This window comes from Loxodonta africana, chromosome 7 (genome assembly GCF_030014295.1).
Source record: "Loxodonta africana isolate mLoxAfr1 chromosome 7, mLoxAfr1.hap2, whole genome shotgun sequence".
In the NCBI taxonomy this organism is placed as follows: domain Eukaryota; kingdom Metazoa; phylum Chordata; class Mammalia; order Proboscidea; family Elephantidae; genus Loxodonta; species Loxodonta africana.
The window spans coordinates 62,338,517-62,350,570 of NC_087348.1; the positions used below are offsets into that span (position 1 = coordinate 62,338,517).

The 12,054-nt window shown below is 41.1% G+C and overlaps 1 protein-coding gene across 1 annotated transcript in view; it reads right to left on the minus strand.

The window, feature by feature from the left end:
• Nucleotides 1–11,487, minus strand: part of NELL1 (neural EGFL like 1) — a 299,325-nt gene extending 287,838 nt beyond the window's left edge. Inside the window, exon 1 of the mRNA XM_010592184.3 lies at nucleotides 11,075–11,487. Within this exon, the coding sequence (XP_010590486.2) occupies nucleotides 11,075–11,189 (115 nt within the window). The 5' untranslated portion in view covers nucleotides 11,190–11,487. The remainder of the gene's footprint in view (nucleotides 1–11,074) is intronic.
• Between the last annotated feature and the right edge of the window lie 567 nt (nucleotides 11,488–12,054).

Genomic DNA, 12,054 nt, shown 5'->3' on the forward strand with positions numbered 1-12,054 from the left:
AGGCCTGACTGAGGCCAGAGTTCTTAATCGCTGTGCTATCGCACTGTCCTCCCAAGAATAACAAATTACTGAGTTTCCTATGGTCCTAAGGATTAAGAATATATCCTTTTTGCATATATAGATTCCAACAAACTACAATTTAGATTCTTCCTCATTCCCAATATATATATTTCTTTTTCTGCTAGGTGTTCCAAATCTTAACAAAAAATCTTAATTTGAGTCACTCCAACTTCTTGAAGTCAGAGTCTGATTCATTTTCTTTCGAACAAAGGCTTCTCTCACAGGATAGTTAGATGGATGGATGGCTTATAGACAGATGGACATATGGACAGGAAGAAATAAGGGCAGGTAAACGAATGAGTGAATGAATAAAGGAATGAACATATAGTGGCATGCAATGCCCCTTCTTAACCAATCAGAAAGCATATTAATCAGGATGGGTTTGCTAGTCACCAATTTGCCTGTCTTTAAAGAGTTTTATTGAGATAGAATTTACATACCGTAAAATTAATCTATTGTTAAGTATACAGTTCAATGACCTTCAGTACATTTACACAGTTGTGCAATCATGACTATAATCCAATTTTAGAACACTTCCATCACCCCAGCTGGTTATCATCATTTTAAAAAACTCACCTCAACATCTGAGTTGGCTACCAAGTCATAAATCCTCAATTAATTCCCCACACTTCACAATCCTTCTAAGGGCTTTGTCTTTCTTATCTGGTGTGTCTGAATAGCATGACATCTAAGACACAGATGCTTCCCTTCCTGGATATTTGTCTTCTGTTGCTACCCACAGTCTCTTTCCTCAAGTCTTCCAGTTAAACCTTGTTACTGTTGTTACTTTTTGTTGTTGTTGTTCTGGTGGTTATCAACACAGTCTGATGCATGAGTCTTCTCAAAGCCATCCTCTTTCTTAAATCAATTTTTTTTAATTAGAAGCCGTGGCCAGGCTGAATAAAATGCACACACACATACACACACACACACACACACACACAAATAAATAAACCACCCAATGTTCAAATTATTTTATTTGGCTATTTTTAATTAGTGATTCTAGAGTCTCCAGAATTGTCTTCCTATAATTAGAAGCACACAGTGGTATCTTTTAATCTGCTCTGGCCTAAATACAGAAACTATCTTATCAAAGCTTCTATTTATTGAGTTCTTCCAACATGCCAGGCACAGCGCTAAGCAAGTTACACACATTACCTCATTAAATCCTCCCAACAACCCTAAAGATTAGTATTATTATCCTCATTTTACAGATTAGTTAAATGTGGCTGAAACTTTAACTAACTTATCCAAGGTAACAGTCAGTAAATGGTAGAATCATAATTTTACTTTAAGGTTCTTATTAGGGACACTAAGAAAATACTGCTCACAGTTAAACAGCTGGCAGCATACGTGACTAATGATTACTCCCTAATGGCACCTGTGGATCTCAACCCTTCCATGTCCTCTACAACTTAAAAAAAAAAAAAAAAAATAGGTCCGTTTAGGACCCAAATGCAAGTTGTGCCACCCTGTTCTTAGCAGAAACTGAGTCTGGGCCAACACTTGTATCTGATTGTTTCTGGTCGCTGGTTGAGAACATTCATCCTCCTCCAGAACCAATCATGAGGGGTCACAGTCCCCTCTAAGAGAATAGAAAGTAATACTGAGTACTAGCATGTCCCACTTTACATGTTATGTCGTAAAGCCAATGGACCACTTGACATCTCACGGCTCACCTGGCCAAAACTGAACTCCTGATCTTGACTGCCAAATCCACACTCCCCAGGTTCTCCACATCTATCTATAGCACCGTTATCTACCCAAACGAGAAAACTAGGAGGCTTCTTTGACCTCGATACTCAAATACTGGCCCTCCCATGTGTCTGTCAATGTTATTTCATAAATATCTTTTGAATCTATTTCTCTTCCATCTGCACAAGACACCCCCATTCTACTGCAAACTAGTAGCTCTCAAATGCTTCCCCTCTTGTCTGCCTCCAATCCTTTTCTACACAAAGAGATCCTTTTAAAACACAGATTGGATCATGTCACTCTCCACTGAAAAATCTTCCCTGGGTTTCCCATTTTACTTAAGAAAAAATACAAAATCCTTAACTTTGACCTAAAAACAGACAACAGACAAGGCCCCTACCCTCCCTCCATCACTGCCCTCCAACCACACTGGCTTTTCTTTTAATTCTTCCAGCATACTAGTAATCCCTTTCCTGATTCAGGGTCTTTGCAAATTTGTTCCACTGACTCAGAACACTATTACCCATCCCTATGAGGCTAACTCCTCCTCAGTCTTCAAATTCCAACATAAATATCACATACACCTATTCCTCACTTACAGACTATGTAATTATCCATCTTGCATTTATGACAATGATAAAAAAATCTACTATCTGACTATTTTGCACATTAACGATTTACATCTGGCAATAATGAATGCCAAGCTACAAGATGATAGTAAAGCTGGGTGTGACAGTTAAGGTTATGTGTCAATTTGGCTGGGCCATGATTCTCAATGGTTTGGCAGTTATGTAATAATTTGGCAGTTTTGTAATGATGTAGTCACCCTTCATTTTGTGATGTGATGTAGTCATCCTCCATTTTTTGCACAACAACCTAGTCCTCAGAACCTAACCATGTGGACAGGAGAGGAGCGTCTTCAAAGAAGCTTTCCTTGCCCCTTCAGTCTAAATTAAGCCCTCTGTTATTCTCTTATTTACCACCTGTAATGGACTGAATTGTGTCCCCGCAAAATATTTATCAATTTGGCTGGGCCATGATTCCCAGTGTTCTGTGGTTGTCCTTCATTTTGTGATTGTAATTTTATGTTTAAAAGGATTAGGGTGGAATTGTGGTGACCACCCTTACTCAGGTCACCTCCCTGATTCAAGGTAAAGAGAGTTTCCCTGGGGTGTGGTCTGCACCACGTTTTCTCTCTCAAGAGATAAAAGGAAAGGGAAGCAAGCAGAGAGTTGGGGGCCTCCTACCACCAAGAAAGCAGTACCAGGAGCAGAGCACATCCTTTGGACACGGGGTCTCTGCGTCTGAGAAGCTCCTCCACCATGGGAAGATTGAGGACAAGGACCTTCCTCCAGAGCCGACAGAGAGAGAAAGCCTTTGCCTGGAGCCGACACCCTGAATTTGGACTCATAACCTACTAGACTGTGAGAAAATAAATTTCTCTTTGCTAAAGCCATCCACTTGTGGTACTTCTGTTATGGCAGCACTACATGACTAAGACACCACCCTAATCTTCTTCACCGAAATTACCATAATTAGTTTATTTCTGTGTTTATGTGTTGAATGTCTACCTCCCCACTAAAGCTCACTTCTACAAGGCAAAGGATCATGCAAGTTTGTTCGCCCTGTGGCTAATATCCAGCACATAATAGGACCTTAACATATATTTGTTGACTTAGTGACTAAATCCTCACAGTTCTTAAGAAAGTATTTTAGAGATGAATAAACTTCCCTATGGTTACACAAAAGGATCCCTGCTAGTGTAGTGATTAAAGCACTTGGCTTCTAGCCAAAAGGTCAGCACTTTGAACCTACCAGCCACTCTGCAGGAAAAAGATATGGCAGTCTGCTTCCATAAAGATTACAGCCTTGAAAACCCTATGGGGGCAGTTCTACTTTGTCCTATAGGGTCGCTATGAGTCGGAATCAACTCAATGGCAGCAGGTTTGGTTTGGATGGTTACACAAATAATAGGTAATGGGTGAAATAGAGACATAAACTCAAGGCAGATTATAAAACCCAGTCTCTCTTCATCACCCCATACAACTGCCCAGTCATGGTTTTTATCGTCAAGGGCACTCAGGGAACACTGACTCCGGCCTGAGGAGACCAGTATTCCATCAGCTATTCACATTTTCTAGTCCATGAAGCGTCCTAAACCTTGCCAAAGAAACAATCTTGTTTCTTTCGCCAAGAAACACTCCATGCTTACTCACTCCTTGGGGACTCAAAAGTTGGAAAAAAAATAACTCATCACACAACAGAAAACCACCCCCAGAGGACATACCAAGATGAGTAAGATCCCCTTGGAGCTCACACTTGAGTGGGGAACAAAAGCAGATGCTCAGAAAAGGCACATAAGCTGCTGAAATGAGGCTCCAGGTTTAACTCTGGCCATCTCCTTAATTGTAGTTCTTAACATAGATACCATCCATTCAATCAGCAAATATTTATCAAGCACCTATCATGTGTCCAAACATTGTACAAGGCAATGGGAATGTAACAGAGACTACCATGAACAGCATAAACATGAATGCTGCCCTCAGTCAGCTTTTACAGTAGCAGGAATGACTGACTGAGTGTAGGATTACAAAAGAAAACTATAAGAGGATTATAGAATTACCAAAGGAATGTATCACAGAGAAGAGTCCTAACACAAAGTATTAAAGCAGAGCCCTGGAGGTTGGCAAGACAAAAAGTAGAAGCTCCAGACACATGGAACAGCACGTGTTCATGATATGTTTGAGGAAATTAATGAAAAAACACAAAAGTTGGGGTGATGCTCATTCTCCTCTGGCCAGAAGCAGTCTGAAATTTGGACTCCCTCTAGTGGCCCTATATTTAGAGTTTTGTTGCCAGTGAAAGACTAGTAACATCTCAGCTTCTCTACGATGATGAAAGGTTGACTCCACATAGAACACCACTGCTTTCCCCCCAGTCTCCTGCCCCTCGTGTATTCCCCAGCAGATCAGGCAGTTATCTGGGCAATCTGAAAATGCATTCTAGATTCTACTGCCCTAACTCAAATATGAGAAAGCCAGTACTTCTCATATCCACTGCTGCTTGTTCAACCTTCAAAGTCATGTATTAGAAGCAAAGGAATGCTGAATAAGCATTTTCTGTGTGCCTTGTAAGTATGGTGTCAACTCCATTCATGGGCCAGTGAGGACAAATATGGCCCAAAGATCCTTTATGAAAACTGGATGCCCAGAAGTACTCTACACCAGCATGCATACTATAGGAGAAGTCTAGGCCCCTGTAGTGTGATAACAACCCTTTGGCACCTCATGGACATGGGCGGTGGATTGATCCATCAGAAACAGCCTGTTAGAACTTGTGGTCCAGGCTCTCACAGGAAACCACTGATTCCGTTGACGATACACAACACATAAGGGTCTTCCTGTCTGAGGTAGCCTACCCGTATTAGGTGTTCCTTCTGCAGGCTTCCTGGCCCCTGATTCCTGTGGTACTTTCAGGGCCTCAGATGTTATGTGCTCCCTGTGCTTTCCCTTCAGTGCTCTCTTCCCAGCCTTGACAGTTGGCCTGATAGCCCTGTCGTTCCAGTCTATTTTAACCTGCATCTGCAGGGATGTCTTGTCATCCCCATATTTGACCAGATCCCATTTGTCAATATGCAGAGGATCTGGCTCATCTGAAAATGGCCAGGTCTGCTATTTAGGCACTAGCTTACATTCCCATTAAATGCCTCTTTTTCAGGCCTCTTTTTAACCTCAAATACCCTGAACTTTTCTCTCTTACACCATTTCAATTAAAAATCCACCGAAAATGATGAGGAAAACTAAAAAGAAAACTGTGTGATGCTGAGACGCTTTGGAAGGATTTAATCGAAGGACATAAAATCTTAAATAGTACAGATAATCTCAACTAATTCCAGTTCAGGCCAGATGACAGGGCAAGTGAGCATGAATTAAAATTACAGATAAACACATTTGGAACAGATGTCAGACAGAACTTCTTTCCCAACACTGAGAGTCATAAGCATGCAGCAAAACCCTCCAAAGTCACTGGCAACATTGAAGATACAATTAGAGCCGATTACAAGGGAAATAAAACCCTGAGGAGTGTGTCAAGAACTGTGGGATAGCCCAGATGATTGCTGAGTTTTCCTGGAGCGGTCCTGAGGATACATGGACAAGGTTGTTGCCTTTTTTTTTTTTTCTTCCTTACCTGAGAATACCAGCAATTTATGAGCAATCTTTTTCTGCTAGGGCTATATTCATGCTTTTATTTCTTCCTTCCAGGCAGGAGTATGGATGTCACTCCTGTGCCCACTCCCCCTTCTCCACCTCGTGGCCTCACACTTCAAGCGGACAGGCTCCTGCTATAGCCATTACCTCAAGGTAACGATACGGGTAAACGAAATTTCATGCTGCCAGCACAAGCTGTCCTGAGGCATCGGACAGAAGCTATAACAGTGACTGGGTGGTGCTACTGGTGACTGAGACCTTAAAACCCCAAAAAACCAAAACCTGTTGCTGTTGAGTCAATTCTAACTCATAGCACCCTATAGGACAGAGTAGAACTGTCCCATCAATTGCAAAGTAGTTTCTCCCTGCCAATGTCCATCACCTCGATTCCTTCTGCATGCATCTTCCCTCACTGTTCCGTACTTCTTTTCCAAGGAGCCACCCAACTGCACCAATAACCTGCGGATTTCATCCCTGTTCAGAGGGGATATCTTTATTTTTCTCTAAAGGGCAGGGGGATTAGTTACAGCCTTTGACATGACCCAAGATTTAATGAGGCAAGGTGTCAGAGCCTCTAGTTTGTTTGGATACCAGTTCTGTTGATACAATGAATACTATATGTCAATCAGAGCCTGTTACTCTTAATGCTGAGGTCTTAGGTTTCATTCTTACCAGGAGAAAAATGAGTTACAGCTACTGCCTGCACCTCTCACACTGATTAGTCAATGGGGGAGAGGGGAGAGGGAAAAGTTTGTAACAATATAAGAAAATGGGCATGACATGGTGAAAAAAAAAATTAGCTTCATAATCAACTGTGAGTTCTACTGAGAAGTTAAAATTCAACAAAATGAGTTTTACTGTTATGTTCATATACAAAATATACAGAACCTATCAACTGGTACTGAAGCTAATTCCACTCTTAATCATTGACCTGTAAAGGACAAAGGCATTCTGTGCAATAGGAACATATCACCACCCCTTCCTCGACTCTCAGCAGGTCCTTGGGTGGCACAACTGACTACTAACCAAAAGACTGGAGGTGCAAACTCACCAGCAGCACTGCGCAACAAAGGCGTGGTGATTCACTTCCATGAAGATTACAGCAAAGAAAATCCTGTGGAGCTCAGTTCCACACTGTAACACGTGGGGTTGCCACGAGTCAGATTTGACTGGAGGGCAATGGTTGATTTTCTTTCCACCCTTGACTCTTAAATTTAAAGAACCAATTCATAAAATGTGATCATTAAATCAAACACCACAAAAAAAATTTTGGAGAACTTTACAGATAGTATGCAATCAGCCAGTTGAGGTCAGAAAGCAAAAAGCACTCTCCAGCAGCTTTCTCAAATTCCCCGTTGAAGCCTCCTCAGGTAACAAACCTAGGAAAACTTCAAATTCCCCAAGCAGGCATGAGATAGGTTTGACTTTGACTTCTGAGGAATCCTATTCTCATCTGGTGATTTCACTCAGACTAATGACTTGACACTCACGGTTAAGGCAGAGAGAGATGATAAGTATCGTAACTGAAGGGCCTCCGGTGAAGGTATCGAAAGAGGCCACAGCCACTTCAGTTTCTTGTAATCAATAACATCCATACAGCTGTATCATACCACTGTGCTCATCCCTGAAATATGCATTTCAGCTCATCAGACTCCAGCCTCTGTGGCTGCTTGCTGCTACCAGTCAGCAGACAACCTCAATCCACAAAGCAAAGGGTGCAGCCCTTCCATATGCAGGATGAAAATTACTTTACATAGAAATTGAGTATTTCTCATCTTTTCATTACTTTCTGTTTTAGAGAGAGGAAAGAAGGAGGGAGCAAGAAGACCTGAACAATATGTCTTACAAGTCCACTGGGCTTACCAACTCTTGTTAGAATAGTAATTGCCAAACCCCTTCCTCCTCTTTCAAGACTCCACTCAGAAAACATGAACGTGGAGAAAAATGTAAAAGACAAATAGAAGTCAAAGGGGAAAATATTCCCTACAATATTGGGAGAGGCCATCAAGTTACTTCTAGAGATTCTCTTGGGAAATATATTGGAATTAGAGCTAGGGAGTAAAATTCACATAAAGCATACTACAAGACAATAGATCTTTGAGCTCACCCGGATTGATTCCTTGTTAATTGTCATATAAATTGTAGGTTTTCATGAAAAAGAGCATACCCCATTGCCCAGACAAACATGCCTTTCGTTTTCTGATTGGTTTACAGAGCACGTCTCAGCATGTGCACAAGTGGGCTGGATGTTCTGAGTATTTCCGTTATGAGTACCAGGCAGAGACTCCCCGTGGAGTGAACAGAGAAGGAGGTAATGATGGTGGGTGGTGCTGAAAAGGGCCTTGGCCAAAAATAATGCTTCTTGCATGTCTCATGTCTGAATTCCGAGATGGAAGTAGAGAACCAGGAGAATCCATATACCTAAATAATATCATATACCCCAGCTCCTGAGAAGTCTGTCCCCAGCCCATATCTTTTCTGAAGACATGCTCCAGTTCTAGCCAAAATATGGAGTTGTCAAACAATCCAAATGCCTATCAACAGATGAATGTATAAAGAAAATGTGGTGCCTATACAATGGAATATTACTCAGCCATAAAGAGAAATGAAGTCCTGATATATGCTGTAACACAGATGGACCATGGAAAGATGACGCTGAGTGAAATAATTCAGTCATTATATGTTTCCACTTATATGAATTATCTAGAATAGGCAAGTACATACAGACCTAAGCTTATTAGTGGTTACCAAGTGTGGGAAGAAGGAAGGAAGGAAGACTTACTGCTTAGGGGACACTGAGCTTCTATTAAGAGTGATGCAAAAATGTGGAAATGAACAACGGTGATGGCTGCACAATGTGATGAACACAGTGTCACTGAACTGTGCAAGTGAAGAATGCTGGAATGGCAGATGTTTTGTTATACACATATTTACCACGGTTTTTTTAAAAAAGCATAAATAACATTTTCTTTCTTTCTTACACATACACACACACACGCAGAGCCATCAGCTGCCAAATCCTGGCTGAGAAGGTAACAGGTATAAAGAGAAAGAGGAAAGCCTTCAACTTCACAGATCAGCCCTGGCTAAGTAAGACCTAATCCCTATGAAATGTATTATTCCTGCCTCCTGCTTTTCTTTGCAAAGCTGAGCCAGGTGTGGTAAAAGCCTTCAGATTGCTAGTAACGGGAGCGCTCTACAAGGCTACTTTTCAGTGACATGCCATGTCCCCCGGCATCTTCACTGCTAAAGAAGGGTATAGATTCCGAGGGAGTGCTAGCAGAAGCTGTGGCGCCTGTAAATTGGGTAAGGGCAATGAAATTCCTCTTGAATTCCTGTGGACCAATCAATGATTCTGCTCTAATAAAATCACAAATTAGAAAGGATTTACATAAACTGGGTCCCACTTGGCACCTCAACAAATAGCAAGTGATGGATTTTGCATTAAATTATACGACCTACCTAACAACCCTATCGGTTACCAATAAATATCCCCCTCTGAAAATTCTACTCAATCTTTAGACATTTCTGAAGCATTCCAGCTGCAAATATGCTGGTAGTCCTGAAAGCAGATAAATCAGGGCAGATACTCTGATGGTGTGGTTAGCATGTCACTGATCCTAAGAGCCATTCTTGGCTATCAAGGTACTAAATTTTCCTGGGAATTTTACCAAAAATAGTTCTCTCATGACCAATCACAGAAAGAAATCTCAGCCTAAGCTGAAAATACACTAAGATAAATCTGTAACATTTTTATCTAACAGAGTTGTCCCTGCGTGGTACAAGCAGTTGACACTCTCACTGCTAACCAGAAGGTTGGTGGTTTGAGTCCACCCAGAGGCACCTCAGAAGAAAGGTTTGGTGATCTAATTCCGAAAACTCAGTCAGTGAAAACCCTGTGGAGCACAGTTTTACTCTGACATGCATGAGGTGACCATGAATCAAAATCAACTCCATAGTAACCAGTGTTTGTTCATTTGTTAATATACGAGAAGGTGCTAGAGTCAAAAACCAAAAAAACCAAACCCAGTGCTGTCGAGTCGATTCCGACTCATAGGTGCTAGAGTAGAGGTCAGGAAATTATGGGCTGCCACCTGATTTTGTAAATAAAGTTTTATTGAAACACAGCCACACCCATTCATTTACCTATCCTCTATGTCGCTTGCACGCTATAGCTGTAGACTCGAGTAGTTGTAACAGGGACATTCAAGCCTGCAAAGCCTAAAACATTATGTGGCCCTTTACAAAAAAGGTTTGCCAACTTCTGTCCCAGGGAAAAGGTAAAATATGATGTTCCCTGAGCTAAACCGCTATGCTGGTGGGCTCACTTTAACTCTGGAAGCTTCAATGGTAAACCAAAAAGGGCTAACTCCCTGAGTATTTGAGAATGTGGAGAAGTATTCATGATGGATATAGTCTTAAAATAATAAAATATCATAAAAGTAGCTAGGAGTTTAATTGGATTTGCTTTTATAAATTTTTAAGTAAATTCTAGGCTCTACCAATCCATCCAGTTCTGCCAAGGGGAGACATTTCCAAGAGGAAGTGATATTTGAGCTGGGGCTTGAAGAAATTTAAATAAATTTAGGGAAGAAAGAAATTTCAGGAATAGCAAGCAAAACAATTTCTGCCTAGGAATTAATTAGTAATTAATTGTTACTTATGAGAAGCCTTTTTTCTTGTAGGAAGTTAAAAAGTTGCATATAAATGTAATAAATAGGTAAGGATCCACCCTAAATCATTCTCTGTCAGATATCAGAATTGGTCCACAGATAGGGCTGAAAAGAATCCTTCCCAATCCCACTCAGGAGAAAAATGTAATAATAATGAGAACGGTTACAATAATAACCATTATTACAGGAATGATTATCATTACTATAGGAATGATCATTGAATATTTATCATATGCTAGGCACAATGCTGGGTGTTTTCCATTATGCCATTTAATCATCACAGCAGTCTTATGAAGCAGATACTACGAAGGGTACATCTGATACACGACTTTCTAAGGAGTGGAGGAGAGTTTTGGAACCATGGGCTTATCATTACAGTATTCATTAAATCCTCACCCACCCCAAGGCCACCCCCAGCCACACCCCCAAGCCACTTACCTCTACAGACACTGCAGCATTGGTTCTCAGGAAGAATGTGATCCTTTTCTGAGCAGTTCAAAGGAGGACACGTTTCTGTAATTTTTACTAAAACTCCACCCTGGAAGCCAAACATTAGGGAAAGAAAAAGATGTTGATGTGTTTAGTGAACGATACAAACAAAACGCTCATTGTTAATAGCCCGCAGTGATAACAAGCTACGGTAATCAACAATACTCCCAAGAATTGCACCAATGATGACAAAATCACTAATAAAATTGATGAGATCCCAGCAAAAGAATACATCAAAAGATTTTCCATTTCAAACAATAGTTTTTGAGCATCTTCTCTATAGCAGAATGCCAGTAGTAGTGTGCTGGAAAATGTTTAACAATTAACTCTTAAAAAAAAAAACCTGTTGCAAAAAAACGAAACCAAACCCACTGCTGCTGAGTTGATTCCAACTCATAGCAACCCTATAGGAGAGAGTAGAACTGTCCCATAAGGTTTCCAAGGCTGTAAATCTTTATGGAAGCAGACTGCCACATCTTTCTCCCATGGAGTGGCTGGTGGGTTCAAATCGCCAGCCTTTCAGTTAGCAGCCAAGTGCTTTAACCGCTGAGTCACCAGGGCTCTTTCTCTTGGACACAGGAGTCTTAATTTGAAGTGTGTGCCAATTTCATGGTGTAAACACTTCTGTGATGGCCAGTTTGAACCAACCAATATGATTTCACTGAATGCAGCGTTGGGAGGAGATGTATACAATCAGCTCTCATAGGTCTGCATGAGCAAACTCCAGCACACCCTGGATGACAACCATTGTGAAGCCAAAGATAAATCCTTGTCCTTGAGGAGCTCACAGTTTGGATGGAAGGAGAAAAAACAAAGCTTAAACTAGAAACCATAAGGAAACCCTGGTAGCATAGTGGTTAAGAGCTACAGCTGCTAACCAAAAGGTTGGGAGTTCAAATCCACCAGGCACTCCTTGGAAACCATAAGGG